The 23,048-nt window shown below is 47.0% G+C and overlaps 1 protein-coding gene across 3 annotated transcripts in view; it reads left to right on the top strand.

Annotated features, from left to right (window-relative positions):
* PTPN21 (protein tyrosine phosphatase non-receptor type 21) overlaps positions 1 to 23,048 on the top strand; it is a 91,430-nt gene that overhangs the window by 63,868 nt on the left and 4,514 nt on the right. For 2 of the 3 annotated variants that reach the window (XM_068254552.1, XM_068254554.1), the window contains 9 exons: positions 4,470 to 4,571; positions 7,760 to 7,814; positions 11,007 to 11,091; positions 13,027 to 14,483; positions 16,950 to 17,096; positions 18,224 to 18,445; positions 18,622 to 18,750; positions 20,557 to 20,791; positions 22,783 to 22,943. In XM_068254552.1, coding sequence (XP_068110653.1) covers positions 4,470 to 4,571; positions 7,760 to 7,814; positions 11,007 to 11,091; positions 13,027 to 14,483; positions 16,950 to 17,096; positions 18,224 to 18,445; positions 18,622 to 18,750; positions 20,557 to 20,791; positions 22,783 to 22,943 — 2,593 coding nt within the window. The remainder of the gene's footprint in view (positions 1 to 4,469; positions 4,572 to 7,759; positions 7,815 to 11,006; positions 11,092 to 13,026; positions 14,484 to 16,949; positions 17,097 to 18,223; positions 18,446 to 18,621; positions 18,751 to 20,556; positions 20,792 to 22,782; positions 22,944 to 23,048) is intronic. The other variant, XM_068254553.1, reaches the window with a different exon arrangement.

Raw genomic sequence — 23,048 nt, 5'->3', positions numbered from 1 at the left:
GGTCCACTGAACAGAACAGGTATACAGTGGCGGGTTCACAGAACAGGTATACAGTGGCAGGATCACTGAACAGGTATGCAGTGGCAGGATCACAGTACAGGTATGCAGTGGGCTGGGGGCTCACTGAACAGAACAGGTATGCTGTGGCAGGATCACTGAACAGCTATGCAGTGGCAGGATCACAGTACAGGTATGCAGTGGGCTGAGGGCTCACTGAACAGAACAGGTATGCTGTGGCAGGATCACTGAACAGGTATGCAGTGGCAGGATCACAGTACAGGTATGCAGTGGGCTGAGGGCTCACTGAACAGAACAGGTATGCTGTGGCAGGATCACTGAACAGGTATGCAGTGGCAGTATCACAGTACAGGTATGCAGTGGGCTGAGGGCTCACTGAACAGAACAGGTATGCTGTGGCAGGATCACTGAACAGGTATGCAGTGGCAGTATCACAGTACAGGTATGCAGTGGGCTGAGGGCTCACTGAACAGAACAGGTATGCTGTGGCAGGATCACTGAACAGCTATGCAGTGGCAGGATCACAGTACAGGTATGCAGTGGGCTGAGGGCTCACTGAACAGAACAGGTATGCTGTGGCAGGATCACTGAACAGGTATGCAGTGGCAGGATCACAGTACAGGTATGCAGTGGGCTGAGGGCTCACTGAACAGAACAGGTATGCTGTGGCAGGATCACTGAACAGGTATGCAGTGGCAGTATCACAGTACAGGTATGCAGTGGGCTGAGGGCTCACTGAACAGAACAGGTATGCTGTGGCAGGATCACTGAACAGGTATGCAGTGGCAGGATCACAGTACAGGTATGCAGTGGGCTGAGGGCTCACTGAACAGAACAGGTATGCTGTGGCAGGATCACTGAACAGCTATGCAGTGGCAGGATCACAGTACAGGTATGCAGTGGGCTGAGGGCTCACTGAACAGAACAGGTATGCTGTGGCAGGATCACTGAACAGGTATGCAGTGGCAGGATCACAGTACAGGTATGCAGTGGGCTGAGGGCTCACTGAACAGAACAGGTATGCTGTGGCAGGATCACTGAACAGGTATGCAGTGGCAGGATCACAGTACAGGTATGCAGTGGGCTGGGGGCTCACTGAACAGAACAGGTATGCTGTGGCAGGATCACTGAACAGCTATGCAGTGGCAGGATCACAGTACAGGTATGCAGTGGGCTGAGGGCTCACTGAACAGAACAGGTATGCTGTGGCAGGATCACTGAACAGGTATGCAGTGGCAGGATCACAGTACAGGTATGCAGTGGGCTGAGGGCTCACTGAACAGAACAGGTATGCTGTGGCAGGATCACTGAACAGCTATGCAGTGGCAGGATCACAGTACAGGTATGCAGTGGGCTGAGGGCTCACTGAACAGAACAGGTATGCTGTGGCAGGATCACTGAACAGCTATGCAGTGGCAGGATCACAGTACAGGTATGCAGTGGGCTGAGGGCTCACTGAACAGAACAGGTATGCAGCCAGGAAGAAGTTAAGCCTAACTAATCTTTCCCTGAGAGACAGTCTGCAGCAGCTCGCCCTACTCTGACTAATGCAGGCACACGAGTGGCCGTAATGGCCGCCGCTGCCTGCCTTATATAAGGGGGGGTGGGGCTCCAGGGGCTAGTGTAGCCTAATTGGCTACACTGGGCCTGCTGACTGTGATGTAGAGGGTCAAAGTTGACCCTCAGGTGCATTATGGGGCGAACCGAACTTCTTCCGCAAAAGGTTCGCGTGCGGTACCCGCACGCGAACCACCTAAGTTCGCGCGAACCCCGTTCGCCGGCGAACCGTTCGGCCCAACTCTAGTAACTGGGTGTGTCGGCAGAGGGTATCTGAAAGATTTGGGTGTGCTTTTTACCGCACAGGGTGTACACTGCCGAGGCTGAGAAGAAATGTGTTTTGAATTTTCTTCCTTGTCTGGAAATGCATAACTGGCAGTTTAGAAAATGGACCAATCAGATGCTTTGTCCATTCAGTGATGTACTCTGTGCAGAAGATGTCAGCGCTATAGTAAATACATTATAATAAAGATGCATACAGTGGAATAAAATTAGCATACACTTTGCATCAACTTACAATTATTAGAATCATATTGACCATCCCTAATGAAAATGAAGTTTAGAGGCGTCGCAATGACGTATAGCACACTGCAGTAAATTATTCAGGGTACCCAATTTTATGTTAATTATCCTGGTTTCAACATCAGGAACATATAATTAAAAATAATGTGTGTGTATATATATATATATATATATATATATATATATATATATATATATATATATATATATATATATATTATTGTTATATAGTCCTGCCCTCCCATTGATGCTTAGGCCTAGGCTGGGACATCAGGTATTATTTTCACTGGCTTCGGAACTATCAGTAAACAAACATTCCACAGAGCTGCACCTGACAGGACTAATGCTGGATACACATGGTGCGTTCCCGCACTTGATGCGTCCGTCGATTCGCGTCGACACGATTATTTCCGACATGTCCGATTCGCGTTTCGATGGATCGTTAGGTCGATTTGGCATACTTTACATGTAAATCGACCTAACAATCATCGAAATGCGCTCGGAAATAATCGAGTCAACGCGAATCGACGGGCGGATCGAGTGCGGGAATGCACCGTGTGTATCCAGCATAAGTATGTGGCCGCTTGTGATAAATGTCAGAATGTAAATCGAGGAGGGAAAGATTTTACAATGGGCAAACACTGACTATTTCTTTATATATTCCTAATCTGGTGGCGCTAATCTGTTATATCAGTTTCCTTACTAGAACATTGGTTAATATTTTTTTTTTCCATATCCTGTATGAAGTTTTGCAAAAAAAATTTTAAAAGTTGATTTTTTTTTTTTAAACCACAACAACAAAACAAATACCGCGGCAATTTGTAGATTATCACTTCCTCATCTTCAACCTCCAGCTGGCTGTCTCCTCCCACTAGGTCTGAAACACTCCCCCTGTGGTCACATGGGTAATCAGGGGGTTGCGGGATTGTTTGGTTAACCGTACACTCTCCTGCTAAGTCATACATGTCAAACCCCGGCCCGCGGGCCAAATCTGGCCCTCAGAACCATCAAATTTGGCCCCCCAGGTGGTTTCCCCACTTTGCATTATGTTTGGCCCTCTAGACCACCAAGTAAACAATATTGGAGGTGAAGCCCTAGAACACCAGGGAAGGCACATGGAGGAGGGAGGTGGGAAAGCACTAAACACCAGGGAACAGTATAGGGAAGGGAGGGGGGGCCACTAGACACCAGGGAACTGTATAGGGTAAGAAGGGGGGAACTAGACAGCAGGGATCTTTATAGGGGTTGGAGGGGGGGCCATTAGACACCTGGGAACTTTTATAAGGGAGGGAGGTGAAGTTGAGGTTGGCCGGTGACTAGGTCCCAGTATACAATTTCAGCCCTCTTTGTATTTGAGTTTGACACCCCTGTGCTAAGTGAAAGCCCTACATCTGTCAATCTCTTGTGGGTGGGTGGGTGTGGCTTCAGACTGGAGGGGGAGGGGTTTGGTGAGCAGACAGTAGGAAGTTGCTGAGGAGAAGACGAACATCTATGAGTTCCTGCAGTACATACAACACTATTTACAAAGCCATTTTAATGCCTAATTAATTGCAATCTTCTTTAGGCCTCGTTCACATCTCTTCAACACAGAAGGCCGTGCGATTGGACCTCAACGCCTATGATCGCACACCATGTGCGCCGCTACCTGCTGATCCCATCCATTGACAGTGATGGGATCAGCTCTGCGCTTGCGGGCAAAATGCAGGCAGCAGTACGCAAGCGCATCAAAGCGCATCGTACTGCTGGGCAGCGCTTCCAAATGCGCAACGAATCGCGTATGATGTGAATGAGGCCTTACAATGTGCAGCCTTTTTTATTCCTGTTTTCCCCGTATCCACAAAGCAGTTATCACTTACAGTCCCTTTTTGGTTTGAAATATACCCAGAATCCTAGAGGTTTTTACTCCGATATTTTGTCTCTTAAAGGACATCTGAAGTGAGAGGGATATGGAGGCTGCCATATTTATTTCCTTTTAAACAAAGTTGCCTGGCTGTCCTGCTGATCCTCTGTCTCTTATACTTTTAGCCATAGATCCTGTCCAAGCATGCAGCAGATCAGATGTTTCTGACTGAAGTCTGACTGGATTAGCGGCATGCTTGTTTCAGTTGTGTGATTCAGACACTACTGATGCCAGGAAAATCAGCAGGACTGCCATGCAACTGGTATTGTTTAAATGGAAATAAATATGGCAGCCTCCATATCCCTCTCACGTCAAATGTCCATTAAGCACCAGTTGTCCTGTTACTCTCTGACACTCAGATTTCTGCCTTGTTATAAAAGTGGTATTTGGGGTCCCCCCAGGCCGGTACCCCGGGATGTCACTCCATGCCTGCAGCTCCTGACTCTGTGTCTCTGCATGTCTTTGTCCTCAGGGAAGGCCCTAATCCTCCTCCGGCAGACGTACCCCACAAATCTCTCTCTCTTCTCTCCTTCCAACGTTTTCCAATTCTCTCTCGTCCTTCTCTACCTAAAGGGTGAGCTGTAAAGACCACCTCGGCTGAGGAAGTCCTCCGCACCTTAATCCTTCCCCCACTCTTACTAATACCATAGTGAGAATATGCAGCGAGGAGCGCATCCTCGTCCCATGTCTGCTCTCTCTTGTGCTAACAGAGCAACACATTTCTGCCTGTTTTGGCTTTGAACACGCTTTGCAGGCACATAGGTTGGCTTTGATTCACTAATACTAGAGTAGGCAGAGAGGGGGATAAGTGCTGGGTGGCTGTGTAGGCAGAGAGGAGGAGAAGTGCTGGGTGGCTGTGTAGGCAGAGAGGGGGAGAAGTGCAGGGTGGTTGTGTAGGCAGAGAGGGGATAAGTGCTGGGTGGTGGAGTAGGCAGAGAGGGGGATAAGTGCTGGGTGGCTGTGTAGGCAGAGAGGGGGATAAGTGCTGGGTGGCTGTGTAGGCAGAGAGGGGGATAAGTGCTGGGTGGCTGTGTAGGCAGAGAGGGGGATAAGTGCTGGGTGACTGTGTAGGCAGAGAGGGGGAGAAGTGCTGGGTGGCTGTGTAGGCAGAGAGGGGGAGAAGTGCTGGGTGGCTGTGTAGGCAGAAAGGGGGATAAGTGCTGGGTGGCTGTGTAGGCAGAAAGGGGGATAAGGGCTGAGTGGCTGTGTAGGCAGAAAGGGGGATAAGGGCTGAGTGGCTGTGTAGGCAGAAAGGGGGATAAGTGCTGGGTGGCTGTGTAGGCAGAGAGGGGGATAAGTGCTGGGTGGCTGTGTAGGCAGAGAGGGGGATAAGTGCTGGGTGGCTGTGTAGGCAGAGAGGGGGATACATGCTGCGTGGCTGTGTAGGCAGAGAGGGGGATAAGTGCTGGGTGGCTGTGTAGGCAGAGAGGGGGATAAGTGCTGGGTGGCTGTGTAGGCAGAGAGGGGGATAAGTGCTGAGTGGGTGTGTAGGCAGAGAGGGGATAAGTGCTGGGTGGCTGTGTAGGCAGAGAGGGGGATAAGTGCTGGGTGGCTGTGTAGGCAGAGAGGGGGATAAGTGCTGGGTCGCTGGCTGTGTAGGCAGAGAGGGGGATAAGTGCTGGGAGGCTGTGTAGGCAGAGAGGGGGATAAGTGCTGGGAGGCTGTGTAGGCAGAGAGGGGGATAAGTGCTGGGGGGCTGTGTAAACAGAGAGGGGTATAAGTGCTGGGTGGCTGTGTAAGCAGAAAGGGGGATAAATGCTGGGTGGCTGTGTAGTCAGAGAGGGGGATAAGTGCTGGGTGGCTGTGTAGGCAGAGAGGGGGATAAGTGCTGGGAGACTGTGTAAGCAGAAAGGGAGATATAAGTGGACCATGACTGCATAATGTAACACCGCAGAACTGCCGCTTGCCCTCCTCCCCACCCCCTGCGCTCCTATCCGCCCCCCTTCCATCCCAGGCATGCCCCGCCTGTCTGTTGCGCTGACATAACACGATCTTGCTGTTTCTAGGCTGGAGGTATTCCGGGCTGCTAGGTGCCGTTTTCCGGCGTCCTGTTATTGTGGAATCAGTGATTGCGCACGTTGGCTGGGATGTGCTGGAAGATTTCTGTAAAATGATAAAGCTTTCGGTTTGCGACGGAAGATTGCATGTCTGCCTGTTCTAGGGAAGATTGCATGGCGATGATGCAGCGCCTTTCGCGATCGGCCTGGGCAATCGATTGTCGCTTATCTTTCACTGTTCTACAGCAGCTCGCTGGGTTAACAATCTCTGCATGGCTGGATCTGCAAAGCGCGTCGATTTTTATCAGCCGCGGTGTGACCCCTGCTGGACCCTGAAATGCTGCAGAATGGTCTTATAAAGAGTAGTTGTGGTGTTTTCTCCCGTTCTTTGTTTTATTAACTGCTTTAGAGAGAACCTATATATCCTTAAAGGATACCCGAGGGGGAATTAAACTAATGAAATAAACAATTGTATCTATCCTTCTTCTCCTAAAAATGGCCTTTAAAGACATTCTACAGTTTTATTTTATATTTAAATCTACTTTTTAAGTTTTTACTGTTTTATTATTTTTACTCAATGACACATTCATTGATGTATGTCAGAGCTAAAATCTTTGAACTATTGACTCTTTTTATCTCTTTCCTGCTCTCAGAAGCCATTTTCTGCTAGTAAAGTGTTTTATAGTTGTAATTTCTTATCAGTGAGGGGCGCACTGTAGTCTGACTCCTGACAGGAACTTCTACTTCCATACCTGATGTTTAACTCTTTCAGGCAGAGAAAGAAAAAAAGGAACACAGCATGATTATTTGTGTGCTTGCATACACATGTCTATCTCATCATGTCACCTCGGGTATCCTTTAGTATGTATAAAAGGGACTTGCCTGCTATCTATTTTATTTTTTTACCTCTAGATTTTTGTAAAAATATTATGCTTAACATTTTGGAAACTTTTATGGTGTGCGGAAGCAGTACCTTTCATCGGTGCTCCTCAGTGAATGTACACACATTCAATTTTGAGTGGCCAAATTTCACCACTTCCACATTGTATGAGACCTTACGGGAAGTTTCTATTTCCTTAAAGTGTTTCAGAGCTGTCAAAAAACAAAGAATCAATACTTACCCAGGTCTTCCTCCAGCCCTATAAACACGTGTGAGTCCCTCACCGTCCTCCCGAGGTCTGCCATTCAGCCGCGATCAGCCCCGGTAACTGTCTCAGTCATGTCAGTTGTGGTCTTCTGCGCATGCAAGGACCTCCGTGCATGCGCAGAAGACCCAGACTGATGCGACTGAAGCAACTACCGGGGCTGATTGTGGCTGAATGGCAGACCACAGGAGGATGGCAAGGGACTCTTACATGTTTATGGGGCTGGAGGAAGCCCCGGGTAAGTATTGATACTTTGTTTTTTGACCGCTCTGGTTTCCTTTAATGAAAAGTCTCAGAGGACACACCCCTGAGGAGCACTGATGAGGGGCAGCACTTCCCTCTGACCCCTCCTGAATGAGAAGTCAGTGGAGACATCTGAGGACACTGAGGAGTGCTGATGAAGGATGGTCATTCCATATGACCTTACAAATTTAAAATATGAATTTAAATAAGATTTTTGGATAACAAAAAAAAACAAAAAAAAGCAGGTGATAGGCAAGTCCCTGTTGTAATTTTATATCTGGTCTTTGCTTGTAACTTGCTTAATAACAGTTGATTTAGGATCTCTTTAAGATCTCTGTCTTGCTGGACTTAACTGAGTGAATTTCTGTTCTCCGCAGACAATCTCAGGCTGTCAATCCAGTGCGGCGACGATCGTCCACAAGAATGTCACTGGTAAGAGGAGACTTCTCAAACGTGTCCTTACATAAGTGTTCAAAATGAATCTTCAGCCATAGCTTTGTTTCCATAGTTTAAAGAGACACTGAAGCCACTTTAAAAACTTGATTCTACCTGTTATTTAGCTTAAGGAATATGGCTAGTGCTAAAACGCCGCATTCCCCCAGCAGAACGAGGGTTTTATAACCCCCAAATCCTGGGGCAAAAATCCACGAGTCATGGATTTTGCTGCTCGGGGAGGCAGAGCTTAGCGCTCCTCCATTAGCGTCAGTCCTCCGCTGATCGTCACCTCTCCCCGCCCCTCTCAGTCTTCTTTCACTGAGAGGTACAGTAATATTGTGGAGGTGGCACACTTTACCCAAGTTTATGTGGGTGCTGTAACCTGCGGGTGCTGAGTCCATGCATCCAGGAATATAACAGTCAAGTACAAAGTCCAGGTTAGCACACCGTTTCCAAATGCAAATGCTTCAATTTATTGCTTCATAAGCACATAAAATGACAATTTTTTCGGGGCCACAATATTACTGTACCTCTCAGTGAAAGAAGACTGAGAGGGGCGGGGAGAGGCGGGGATTGACACGAGTAGAGGCAGAGCTATAGCGCTAAGCTCTACCTCTACAAGGAAGTGTTCCCGATTTTTGCACCAGGGATTTGGGGGTTATAAAACCCTCGTTCTGCCGCGGGGATGCAGCGTTTTAGCACTGGCTATATTCCTTAACCACTTCGGGACCAGCACCCTCTGCCCCCTTAAGGACCAGAGGGGGCTGGAGGGTGCTGGTCCCGTAAACCGCCACTTCGCGACAAATCGCCGCTAAAATCCGCTTCTCCCGCCGGTCACGTCGCTCTGTCACCGCCGCAGGCTGCTCTCTCTGCTGTCGGTATGACGGCAGAGCGCTGTGCGCCGGTCAGAAGCCGCTTTCATTGGCTCCTGACCCTGTCACTCCATGTAAGCCAATGGGAAAGGCTTACATGAATGACAGGGCCAGGAGCCAATGGAAACGGCTCCTGCCCGGCTCACAGTGCTCTGCCGTCATAGAGGCGGCAGGGCAGCACATATTCGCGCAGACCGAGCAGGGACAGCGGCGGAGACGGGCGGGGGCGCACAGTCAATGGGACGTAGAGTTTACGTCCTGTCAGAACCGCAGATAAATACTTGCTCTACTTACATAACATGTGTATTGCACTGTCCACGTTATGATTCCTGTGAATTTTATAAAGGAAAAGTCGAGAATCATATTCTAGACAGTTTCCATATTTACTGTGGCTATTTTAAAGCCAGTTGTGATGTAATATCCGCCCTTAGTCTCCTCTGCCTGATTTGCCCGCCCTTCACTATAGAAAGTGCATTGTCTCAGCCTGAGACATTTTGGCCAATCAGAGAGGAACAAAGGTGAGGGAGGGGAAAACAGGAGGGAAAGAGGCTTCAGCCAATCAGGCTGCATTAGTTAAGTCTGAGAGGAAGTTGAGAAGCAAAAAAAAGACAACCCAGCATGCCCTGCAACTTCTCTTTTGTGTACCAAATTTTCTGTGTACCAAATAAGAGTCATGTAAACTGGGGAATGATAATTTATCAACAAGAAAAGTAATACTGATTTTAACTTTTGGATTATCTGATTAGCATCCTTATTACTTGTTTACCAGATAAAAATAATTGATTTTTTATTTTATGCCCGACAGTTACTCTTTAAGCTAAATAACAGATAAAATCAAGTTTTTAAAGTGGCTTCAGTGTCTCTTTAAAGGGGAGCTGAAGTAAGAGGAATACAGAGGCTGCCATTTTCATTCCCTTATAAACCATGCTGGTTGCCCGGCTGTCATGCTGAGCTTTTGACTTTAGTTGTGTTTGAGTCACACACCTGCAACAAGCATACAGCCAATGGAAAAACCCCTGGAGCAAGCATGCAGCCAGTAGCATAAGAGCAGAGTCACAGCATCATGCTCATTCTGGGCCAGTGACTTATAGGAATAGAGACAGCGCATCAGCACAGAAGCCAGGCAACCGGCATTGTTTATTAGAGAATGGAGATGGCAGCATTCTTATTATGCTCACTTCAGGTTCCCTTTAAAACGCTTCAGACCTGAAGGAAATAATTGCTGGAATTCCTGCAGAAAAAGTTATGCAAGTTATCTTGTCTGAGAAATAAACAGTTTTTGAGTAGAGGATGATGGATGAAGTGAACTACGTGACAGATACTAAACTCCCCCATCGCACAGCGCAGTGTGCAGAAATACAGATTCAAGCACCCAAGCAGTTTTTTCATGAGCCAAAGAACAAAACTCACAAAACACCAGCAAACGCAGGATTATTACAGAGGCTTTCAAGGCCCGTAGAAATACGTTGTAAGTGCGTGATGCTCTGCATTTCATGCTAGCGGCAAAACGCTAACGATTGGACCTGAACTCTTGCACAAGACGGAATAAAAACAGAAAAATGCACCCTGTATGTATTTAGAGAGTTTAGCCTGTCTAATTCCCCACTCATCTGCGACTAATCACAAGTGTAATTTGATCTCTCAGCTGTGTCAGCTGGCTGCCTCTGCAGAGCAGCTGATTTGTAAACACAGGATGTTAACCCTATGTCTGCTTCCATAAAAAGGACACACTGCAGATTTATGGCAGGATTTGTATCAACTGTAATAAAGAAATGTTTTTTTTCTTTAAAGTGAACCAGAGACGAAGCACCCTCATGTATTTTACCATATATATCAGTGGAAACATTAGAGAAAGCACCTACCCTACTTTCTGTTTCATTCTGCACTGCACAGCTTGTTTCTAATCAGCCCTGATAAAGTCCCCGACTGAGCATTCAGTCTGGCTTTGCTATAATGACTCAGCTATGATGATTCCTGAGCAGAGCCAACAGGGGGCAGGCTTGGACTTGAAAAGACATGAGAGAACACAGCCAGACTGAATGCTCAGTCGGGGATTTTATCAGGGCTGATTAGAAGCAAGCTGAGCAGTGAAGGATGAAACAGAAAGCAGGGTAGGTGTTTTCTCTAATGTTCCCACAGATATATATGGTAAAATACATGAGGGTGCTTCGTCTCTGGTTCCCTTTTAAAGGTTAATATGCTGTTGCTTATCTCTTAGGGCACAGAGGAAGTTCTGAGTTTAGGTCCGCTTTAATGTGTAGAGATAAATAAGCACTGGTTGTTTTTAGTAACAATAATTTGTTGTCTCTCTCCGCAGCCCAAACACCAGCCATACATGATGGCGCCTCCACAGATGCACTACAACGGCGGGCACTACAACGAGCCCTACACCTCCTCCCAAGGTGAGCTGCTCTCATCATTCCCATCTGCAACAATGATAATAATGAATGCAAACCAGTACCACTGTGCTGCTTGTCATGTACAGCAAGTTTTTTTTATAACATTTGGGATTTTTTTTTAATTCTTACTAATTATGCTTAAAGTGGATCCGAGATGAAAAACTTAGTAAGTCTATATATCTTATCTAAAGTTTAGATAGTTTACACAGCAAATCTTGCTGAAAACAGCTTCAACAGAATATGATTATTTCTTCCTGTGATACGACGGCAGCCATGTTGTTTGTAAACATTACATACAGACAAGCTGATCTGCATCTCCAGCACTCAGCCTGCGAAAACCTAATTCTCCCTCCTCCCCTCTGTCTCTGTAATCTCTGGCTAGTAACCTCCTCCTCCTGCCTAGACTGAGCTCCCATAAGCCCTTGCTACTGTCTGAAAATGCCAAGGCACTCTGAAAAGCTGTGGACCAGGCTTGTTTAGTTTATAGGGAATTAGAGTATTAAAACAAAAAAAGTATTTGGCTTGATGAATGCCCTATAAACAATATGAAAGGAACACAATTATGCGATGAGTAAATGCTTATCTTGGATCCACTTTAAAGAATACATTCGGGAATTGTAAAAAAAAAAAAAGTCAGATTTACTTATCTGCGGCTTCCTCCAGCTCCTGGAAGCTTATCTGTCCCTCGCTGCAGCTCCGCCCTCAGCTGGTCTCCGTAGCAACCGCCAACCCGGCCGATGTCGGCGATCACTGCACATGTGCAGTTGCACTGCTCGCTGACGTGCTCCCAAGGCTGGGAGCGTCCTGGGCAGGCACAGTACTTCTGCAGCGAGGGACACACAGGCTTCCAGGGCCTGGAGGACCAATCCAGCAACAAAAATGGCCACCATTATGCTTATGGTGGAGGTTACATTAGTATATTAGTGTTGGGCTTACAGTGAAAGGTAAGTTAGGCTTAGGGTGTAGGTTACATTAGTATTGGGCATTCTGAGATGGGTAAATATTTTCTTTTTCATTTGTGGTATCAAAATTCTTGTGCCCAAGTCGTATCAATATTCCTGTGCCCAACCCATGGCACCATATATTTGGCACAGATCTTAAAGGAGCACTCCATCAAAAAATCTAAGAAGTTAAAAACGGTCAGGTTTTGGCCTAGTCCATCTCCTCATGGGGTATTCTCAGGGTTTTCTTTGTTTTCAAACATTTCCTGAACAGCAGTTTAATGTCCCTTCTCGCTTGCACGCTATAATGGAAGTTAGACTTAGCAACTGCTATTCAGGAAATGCTATTGAAAACAAAGAGAATCACCCATGAGGAGTACACATTATTTGGGCGCTGGGCCGTCGACGGCCCTCCCCGCTGACGCTAAACGAGTTGCCGCAAATCGGAGGGACATGTAATTCAGGGTCTGGCAACCGTTCCATGGGGGGCGCAGCATAGCATTGCTGCTATAACGGCGCCCAGCACCGCATGCCGAAATAAACTGCTCCGCTTCATGAGGAGATGGACTAGTCCAAAACCTGTCGGATGTTCTGTCAGATTTTAACTGCTTTATTTTTTTTGCCATAGTGGTCCTTTAAGCTTGAACGGAGGTGCACAAGTTCAGAAGGGATTTTTTAATTTGAAAAGTTAATTTCCAAAAGTTATATTTATAATTTACACTAATTAATATGATTTTGTTTATTTAGTTGTTTGCCATTGTTCAGCTTTGGGTTTAGCTCTGCTTCAAACAAAACCTTATACTTGTAATTGCCATAAATGAGAGTCCTACATATTGAATTCTCGCTGTGTATGTTGTGGGTCCCTCAGCACAATTCGACACACAGTATCTCAATTAATATCTTTTATCTCACAACATTGCCGAAATAGTAAAATAAAACCTGTTTTGCAATGAGTAATATACAAGCTGTTAATAATGATTTGCTCTGATTATTGCAGACAATCTGCCAGTGTTTGTGAGCAATCAGAATGGATATTACTATCATTCCCAGACCAGCCTCGACCGCAGCCCCCACGACTACAATGGAAGAATACGGAATGGTAGCGTCTACAGTGCACACAGCACCAACTCCCTCAACACGCAACAGCACTACATGCAGCCGTCACCCATGTCCTCCAACCCTAGCATTACAGGAAGTGACATCATGAGGCCGGAGTATATCCCCAGCCACCGCCACAGTGCCGTCATCCCACCCTCTTACCGGCCGACTCCAGATTACGAGACGGTCATGAGGCAATTAAACAGGGGTGTTATACCTTCGGACAGGCAGAGCCACTCAATGAGGAACCTCAACATTGGAAATTCCTATGCTTACAGTCGGCCGGACGCCTTGGTGTACAGCCAGCCTGAAATTCGAGAGCATGCCCAGTTCACCTCTCCACAGTCTCATCACTATCCCTTCAACCTAAATTATAGTTTCCACAGCCAGTCTCCTTACCCATACCAGGCTGAGCGACGGCCAGTCGTGGGTGCTGTCAGTGTCCCGGAGTTAACCAATGTCCAGCTCCAAGCACAAGACTACCCAGCCTCCAATATCATGAAAACTCAGGTATACCGACCACCACCTCCATATCCATATCCACGTCCAGCCAACAGCACCCCAGATCTTACCCGGCATCACACGAGCAGCAGTAACCCTGACCTCATCACCAGGCGGGTCCACCACTCAGTCCAGATGTTCCAGGAGGACAGCCTTCCTGTGGCTCATTCCCTGCAGGAAGTCAGCGAGCCGTTGACCGCAGCCCGCCATGCCCAATTGCAGAAGAGGAACAGCATAGAAATTGCTGGACTTACTCACACCTTCGAAGTAATGAGAGTGAAAGAACGAGCCGGTTCGTCCTCTGTTGGGCCACAAAGGATTATGCCAACGGACTCTCCAACCAATGTTTACATAGAGAGGGCGAAAGAGGAGCAGGGTACTGAGCATGACAGAGGCCGCTATGGTCACAAGAAGTCTCTTTCGGATGCCACCATGCTTATTCACAGCAGTGAGGATGACGATGACGACAATGAAGAAGACGACGGCAGGAGAAACGTGTCTCAAGCACCCCACTATGACCGATCCCAGCTTCGGCCTGTGATGGAGACGTATCCAGATGAGTCAGAACCCAGCTACCCTTACAGTACCATGCCACTCAACCATCTACATATTTATGAGCATAAACCGGCTGAGGTGGAAAAAGAGAGGAGGCCAACCACGGTTAGCCCACTGCAGTTCACAGGTGACCTTCTGTCCAGCAGAAGAGGGAACGGCACCATCCCTCCGTCCGTGTCAGAGTCCAATCTGATAGCTGGCACGGTGACGTACAGAGTGAAGAAGGAGCCCATGAAGAAGAGGCCGGTGTCTGATGTCCTCTCTGGGAAGGACATTGTTGAGGGTCTTCCACCTTCAGGGGTAAGTGCAGAGTGGTAGAAATTAACAACTGTGTGAAAAATTAGTTCCTGTTCTTAAATTTTCCCAGATATTTTGAGAGCATTCAGAAGAAACTCAAGAAGAAAAATTTGTCTGAGCTAGTCTAGTTGAGGGAACCCAACGGGAAACCTGATAGACAAACGGCTGGTCCCTGCTTGCAGAAATTTGGTTGTGACCAGTATTTTGTAAGAAGTAGGGAACTCGACGGGAAACACTATCCATGCCAACGTAGACTTAGTAAAGTTGAACAGGTGGCGGCAGTGGCCGAAGCAAGTGCCATGGCTGAAGCCTAGCGGCTGAAGGCCATGGTGGAAGGGTCCTGATGTGCTATTTTAGCTAGTGTATCTCGCTTGGTCCCCTTAATGCATTCTTTAAATTCTCATTATTTTTGAGAAGGTAAAAATTTATGTTTTGGTGGAAAAACACGTTTTTAAAGCATAACTGGATTGAAATTGTAGTGTTTTTTTGGCTCATCAGCCTCCCCACACTTAAATCTATGATATAATAGTGTGGGCCCCTCCTCACAAGGACTTTGAATTCCTCTTTCACTATGCAGTCTGGTATTCCCCAGAGAATATGTTTCAAGATAAGCATGGTGCTCCATCTTCTTAGCAATACCAGACCACATGGTCCATTACATGCATACTCTCCCCTTGCTGACTACCCTTGTCTTGTGACCTGGTAAAGGGGCGGGTCCCCACCTCATGCTTAGGGAGGTAGCGGTATTGGCCTCCTCCAATGTGATAGAATTAGATCAATCAAATGCACTTAGGCCTGGAACCCACTAGCAGTCCGTTTCTAATGGGTGTGATCCCACATGAGCGATGTGATTTTATAAAAATCACAGATAGTATTGCATTAGCAAGAGCTTTTCAAATCACTAGCGCTTAGAATGGTTTGCCTTCTTAAAACAGAAGGCAAACCCAGGGCCGGTTTAAGCAACAATGGGGCCCCAGGGCAAAATAAACCTGGCCCCCCCCCCCCCCCAACAGATACCCCGGAACAAAAATCGGCATTAAGGGACCTTTTTTGCAGCTGGTATAGTCAGGGTGTGAAGCCCCAATCGGTCGGAGCTCCACATTCTGGCTACCCCAACCTGCATGGGGAACAAGGGGTTAAAAAGTTTCAGGAGGGGGGACCCCACAAAAAAATTTTTTTTTAAATTCCCACACTCTAAACAGAAAATTTTTGAGGAGAAAATAGGAAAAAATGCCAGGGATCGTTATACAGTCATATTGCGGCTGTATAGCGATCCCTGGCCAAAGCGCTGCGGCTGCGTATGGACCCCCTGGAAACCCCGTCAGGAAATGTATTGCTCTTTCTTTTGATGGCTGTAAAGGTTTGCTACTAAAAGTTACATTTACCGCATTTAAAAGTATACTTTTTTCCTTCGAAACTTTAAAATCGATTTTCTCAAAAACTATAAGGTCTTTTTGAAAAATTGTTTGTTCCTCTTATTCCCAATGATCTCCTTAACATATCCTGCGAATTTACGGTTTCTAGCATTTAAGATGGATTTGTTATTAACCATTAAAGTCGGCAGGTTTTTAAATGTGTATTTTTTTTCCTTTGAAACTTTAAAATCGATTTTCTCAAAAACTATAAGGCCGATTTGAATTTTTTTTCCTCTTGTAGCCACTGGGGGCCCCTACAAGCTCTGGGGCCCTGGGGCAATTGCCCCCTTTGCCTCTATGGTAGCGCCAGCCCTGGGCAAACCACACTTAGCGGAGCTTTTTAGTAGGAGGGCTTTTCGGTCTCTTTTAGACCCCTATACTTTCCTCATGGTTTTGGGTCACCCCGAGCAGCTTGGTTACTGTGTGTAGCGCTTAGAAAAGGCTGCTAGTGGGTTTGAGCCCTTCCTGTCAGTTTTGACTGATCTAATTCTGAGTTGTCTACAATCTGCATTCATTTCTGGATGCAAGACAGGATTTTCTGCATTTCATTGACTTAAGGTGGCCACTAACGGTCCAATTTCTAGCAAACAGTCATTCGAGTGAATTTCTGATCGCTCGAACAATTTTTCGCTAGAAATTGGACCATTAGTGGCCACCTTTAGGGCTCATTCTCACTTGGAATAGCAAAACACTAGCGATTCTCACTAGCATTTTGCGCTGGTGATTTCCCGCAATTAACGTGGTAAAATCGCTGTACACTCTCGAGATTTTTGAACGGTCGCGATAAGCACTTTTTAGCATTTTAATCGCGATCGCTGTAGATTTGCGGAAAAATGCTGTATTTTGTTTTGTAAGTAAGAATTCTGCCATATAGTTATTGCGCTAGCGCATTTTGTAGGCGATTAGCGTTAATCGCCTCAGTGAGAACAGGCCCTAAATAAACCTGTGGCAAAAGGCTGCCATGACAATTTGTCTCTTTATAGAGTCTAAATCTAGTTTTAGTCTGTTGTCTTTGCGCTAATTGAAATTGTTTTTATTTAATCAATTATGTTAGGGAATGAAGAAAGGAGGCCGGGCAGAGGTTAAGAAAATGGGCCCCTTAAAACTTGCTGCTTACAATGGACTGACGCTACCCCGCATACCACTCCCAGATGATGAGAGGGAGGAGCTTCATGGTGTCAAGGCATCCAATGATGAACGGGTAAAGTTTTTCATTTGTAGCTCTCTGAGTTTTTTGTTTTCCTATTTGAAGCCTTCTCACCCCCCCCCCCCCCCTCTTCTGATGAGTCATCCTGTCTGCTCTGTGTGTGCTGTGTTCTGCTCTTCTTGGGCTGGCTGCTGACAGCTCTGAACACAAACAGCTGTCTTGTCCCTGAACACATTTGACACTGTGGAATTAAGAGCACCAGAGATGATAAGGTAGGATGAGGCATGGAAAGGCATGATGTTGTAAAAAGAGTTACAGAAACAGTGAGGTATACTTAAGGTGCCCATACATCTAGTGATTTTGGCAGCCAATAGACAGAGCTCTCCCTGATCAGATCAGAGAGAGATCTGTTGGCCGCCATAAACCGCAGGCTGATTCCTGATCGATTTCAGCATGAAATCTTTTGGGAATCTGCCTTGTGACTCCGCCTCGCTGCCCCCAGCCTCTTCCCCTCCCCCCTCCCAAATGTGGATTTACCCTCCCCCTCTCTAGGCCCCAGCATTAATACTTTACCTGTCCGGTGTCAGCACTCCTCTTCTGCGTTCGCGCCCCAAGTGGTTGCCCAGCGTACTGCATGAGGGGTGCGTTTTGCGTGTTCAATGTGCCGGCAACCACGTGGCATGCGAATCCAGAAGAATAGTCGGGACACAGCGGCGGACCCTGGACAGGTAAAGTATTAATGCAGGAGCACGGGGGGGAGGGGGGTTGGGGGTGGTATATCCTCATTTGGGGGGACACGGACAGGGGGTTTCCATCACATTCATGATTATTGCACGCACCCAGTCGACTGGAAAATCTCATTTCCAGCATGTCCGATCGATTCATGCGACCAATTTAGTCTCGAAATTGGTGGCATGGTTGATTGGGCATGCTTTTGGCAGCATCGATTTTCATCCAATTCTATAATTATCGAATCGGATGGTTGATTGGCCTCTAAATCTACAGATGTATGGCCATCTTTAGTTCTAGAGACTGATTAAGTATGAGAAATAATGAGGAGCAGAGAGGCTAGGCTGTTAATTCCCCTCTTTTCTCACGGACACTGTTTGCAGTATTTTTATTCCTGTTATTTGGTGGGTATTCATGTGGCTGGCGGGCTGACGACGTTCTCTCTGACGCAGTGTAAGCTTCTGGAACAGCGGCTGGAGCAAGGCATGGTCTTCACAGAATATGACCAGGTCCTGAAGAAACGTCTGCCGGACACCGAGTGCTCCACAGCGCGACTCCCGGAGAACGCCGAGCGCAATCGCTTCCAAGATGTCCTGCCTTACGATGACACCCGAGTGGAACTGGTCCCAACGAAGGAGAACAACACGGGCTACATCAACGCCTCTCACGTAAAGGTGTGTCCTGCTGCCCATGTCACCTCCCCTCCCCGCGTCTACTCCCCTCCCCCACATATCTCTCCTCCCAGTGTCTCCTCCATTCCCCGCGTCTCCACCCCTTCCCCGCGTCCTTATACCACAGGTCATTTGCTTCTCTCTCCCGCAGTAGGTCATTTGTGCACTTTCTGTTGCAGGTGACGGTTGGCGGAGTGGAGTGGGATTACATCGCCACACAGGGGCCGCTGCACAATACATGTCAAGATTTCTGGCAGATGGTCTGGGAGCAGGGCGTGGCTATCATTGCCATGGTAACACTTGAGGAGGTAAGTCATGCCCTCTGGCAGGGGTGACATTTGTTGGCTTTCGTGTGTGTTTTTTGTGCACAAAACTGATTTCAACTGAGAACTCATGTTAATTAATGAGCTAGGTCACTCTTGAATGCAGATTTTGCGCACGGAAAATAAACTGACATCTTGCGCAATTTGTCAGGTTTCTCTATAAATTACATTAGCTGCTGTAAGGCAGGGGTTACACTTGTCTTTCAGTTTTCTGAAAAGTGTATAAGCAGACAGAGGCGCCAAAAGTATAAAATATTCTAAAATGTTTAAAATGAGAGGAGGCAGAGGTGGACTTACCTCCCCCAAGAAGACACACACGAGTGTTGTGTATAGTCAAAACAACAAAAATGTATTTATATACTCCAGAAAGTGGAAGTGCAACGCGTTTTGCGGGCATCTCCCGCTTTATCAGGCAGTAGAAACGGAGGATAAAACTCAAATAGGTCTGGTGCAAAGCTCAGCGCCTCTGCTTTGCACCAGACTTATTTGAGTTTTATGCTCCGTTTCGATCGCCTGATGAAGCGGGGGATGCCCGTGAAACGCGTTGCACTTTCTGGAGTATATAAATACATTTTTGTTGTTTTGAATATACACAACACTCGTGTGTGTCTGCTTGGGGGAGGTAAGTCCACCTCTGCCTCCTCTCATTTTAAACATTTTAGAATATTTTATACTTTTTGTGCCTCTGTCTGCTTATCCAGTTCCTGAGTCCACCCTTGGTGGAGGGGTGTTGCCCCTTATTTCCTATCTACAGAGAGCGACTTCTGAAAGGGTAACTGAAGAGTATATGGTATATGGAGGGTGCCATGTTTATTTCCTTTTAAGCAATACCAATTGCCTGGCAGCCCTGCTGATCCCCTGCCTCTAATACTATTAGCCATAGCCCCTGAACAAGCATGCAGCAGATCAGGTGTTTCAGACTGGTATTATTTAAAAGGAAATAAATATGGCAGCCTCTGTATACCTCTTACTTCAGTTCCCCTTTAATCCTGAGTGGGGACAGGTCTAATCTCCTCACCTGCTGATATAGTGGTTACCTGGATGGTAACCCATGTTTGTGAGTATAAATAGATACTTACTTGTCATATCCACATTCCAGTACATACTACACAATATTGGGCTCTCTGTGTCTCTATTCTGTGAAAGACAAGTGTGACCCCTGCCTCATGGTAGGAAAAACTGTTTATTCTCTCCATTCTCAGGTCTTGTGGATTGCTTGTTTCTTGGAGGCTCTTCCTATAACGGGCCTTCCAAAGTGTCTCCATTTCTGCTCTGAGTAAAGGCTCTTTTGCACTTGGAAACACAATCGCAATCACGCTGCTGTGCGATTGTGATGCTTCCCAATTTCTACCATGGCGGATCTGCTGCAATGTGGTTTGCGATCCGCGGAGTGCATGGCGCAAAAGCGGTGCGATATTGGGTTTGCATTTTGCGCCTGGGAAAAAAAAAAACAAGCTGGAAATTGCTGAATGGCGGGGGAAAGTATAGAAAACGCTGCAGAACATCTCTGTTGGGTGGATGGGTAATCTCTGTTGGGTGGTTGGGTAATCTATGTTGGGTGGATGGGTAATCTCCGTTGGGTGGATGGGTAATCTCCGTTGTTGGGTGGATGGGTAATCTCTGTTGGGTGGTTGGGTAATCTCTGTTGGGTGGTTGGGTAATCTCTGTTGGGTGGATGGGTAATCTCTGTTGGGTGGATGGGTAATCTCCGTTGGGTGGATGGGTAATCTCCGTTGGGTGGATGGGTAATCTCTGTTCTGACAACCTTCCCTGCCTTTGTACCCCCTGCAGGAGGGAGGAAGGGAGAAGAGTTACCGATACTGGCCACGGCTCGGGTCCAGGCACAACACAGTCACCTACGGAAGATTCAAGATCACCACCCGCTTCCGTACCGACTCTGGCTGCTACGCCACCACTGGCCTGAAGATCAAGCATCTGCTGACCGGGCAGGAGAGGACCGTGTGGCACCTGCAGTACACAGACTGGCCGGAGCACGGGCACCCCGAGGACCTGAAGGGATTTCTATGTAAGTTCCAAATCACCATCCTGCTTCATGTCACCAACATGTCAGAACCAGGCTTTATTGTATCGCTCTGTGGTTCTAAAATATCTGCCAGGTCTCTGCTTCCTTTGGTGTCACCATTCTCCAGAAACAAGGGGAGTGTAAAGGTAGCCATACATTAGGCGATGATGGGCAGATAATTCGACCAAGAGACAAATTTCTCTCTGATCGAATCTGATTAGAGAGCGGTCTGTCGGCTGCCCATACACCGCAGAGGCGCAGACCAATTACTGATCACTTTTTATGCAGAAATCGACACTGTCCACGTCACACATGCTCCCTTGTTACTCCAACAGCCATGTGAGAAGTGTGTATGGAGCAAGGAGTGCACCGGGAGCTAGCAGAAGACAAGCGGCGGTCACGGACAGGTAATGTAGAGGGCACTGGGCCCCGGGAGGGGGGCACATTACACATTAGTGGGGTTTCATCGCTCCTCCTAATATCTCTCACCATTACCGCCATACACATGATCGAGCAAGTCAGCCCTATGTGTTGCAGCATGTCCGACAGACTAATGCAACTGATTTCACCCCGAAATTGGTCACGTTGCAGATCGGCACCACTTTTCATCCGATTATAATAATTGAATGGGACGGTCGACTGCCCGCGAAGTCGCCTAATTTATGGCCACCTTAACGCAAACAGCAATAAAAACTCTCCCCACTTTACTAAGCTAGGTGTAGGGACAATTACTCCTATTTTTTTTTTTTTTTTGTACCTTTGAGTCACTACCTTGCATGAGGTAATTAAAGTGAAAATAAACTGATGAGATAAATAATTGTATCTTTCCTCCTACTCCTAAAAAATTACTTTTATTTTATGTCTAAAAATGTAAAAAAGTAGATTTATTGTTTTGTCTCAGCTCTGACACAGTCTGTCCCGGGTCCAAGAGGGCTGAAATATATAAACTATTGAACTTTTTTTTTTTTTAATCTATCCCCCTACACTTTGTACAAAATCCATTGCTGTTTTTTTGAACTGGGCTTTATTATGGCAGTGACATGATTTTCCAAGGCAGAGAACAATGAAACCGCGATCTATTATCAAATTGTTGTCACTATTCTACATTGGTTGAAGGTATATAAGTTCCCTCAATTTGCCTTGTGATTGGAGGACATAGAGGTGACCACTAACGGTACAATTTTGTAGCCAAGAATCACCCAAGCAATCAGATAAATGTGATCAGAAGTAAAATGTTATAATAGGAGTATTTCACAATCAACTAACTAATCTGTACTTCCCATCCATTGCAACAACCTCCTTGGCGGTATTGACGAGCTCAGCTCGTCAATGACCGCCGGAAGGTGCCGCTCAGGCCCCGCTGGGCCGATTTTGATAAATTTTTTTTTAAAATACGCAGCAAGCACTTTGCTTGCTGCGTGTTCGGGTCGATCGCCGCCGATCCACCGCTGCCCGACGCAAAAGAGGCGCCCCCCCGCAGACCCCGTGCGCAACCTGACGTCGATTACGTCATCACGATCATCGCCATAGCGACAGGGGAAGCCCTAAAGGAAATCCCGTTCGGGCATACGTGCCGGCGGCGATCGGAGGGGTGGGAGGGCCGGCGCAGGGAGGGGGGAAAAAAATGCAAAAAATAGTGCTGCGCCGCCACCCTGGCGAATCTTAATAGAACGCCGGGGTGGTTAAAAATACATTATTCCGACCAACTAAATAGTTGAACATCACGCTCACCATTCATATCGTTCACAGTCAAATTGGGACATCGGCAGGGTTTATTTTCTACCAATCTGATTGCATTTATCTGATCGCTCGGGTGATTCATCGCTTAAAATTGTGCTGCTTACTGGGCACATTCAGTGTATGGTTCTTTGTAACAGCCAACCAATCCTCTTTTTTTTAAAAAGCTGTTTTGTGATTGGCTGCTGTGAAAAGCGCTGGATTTGCCATTAGGACCTCTGCGCTGTTCTCATAATTCTTGCTGTTCTTCTTTTCAGCCTATTTGGAAGAGATCCAGTCGGTCAGGAGGCATACAAACAGCACAAGCGACCCCAGCAGTCCCAACCCCCCTGTGCTCGTCCACTGCAGCGCGGGCGTCGGTCGGACGGGTGTGGTCATCTTATCCGAGGTGATGATCGCATGTCTGGAGCACAACGAGGTGAGGCCAAACATCAGGTGCAGAACCTCCATCTCTCCCCCCCCCCCCCCCCCAAAAAAAAAAAATGCAAAATGCAGTTTGCAAATGTAAGACACTTCAAGGGGA

This window comes from Hyperolius riggenbachi, chromosome 9, assembly GCF_040937935.1.
Source record: "Hyperolius riggenbachi isolate aHypRig1 chromosome 9, aHypRig1.pri, whole genome shotgun sequence".
NCBI lineage: Eukaryota > Metazoa > Chordata > Amphibia > Anura > Hyperoliidae > Hyperolius > Hyperolius riggenbachi.
This window is presented reverse-complemented; position numbering and strand designations above follow the sequence as displayed.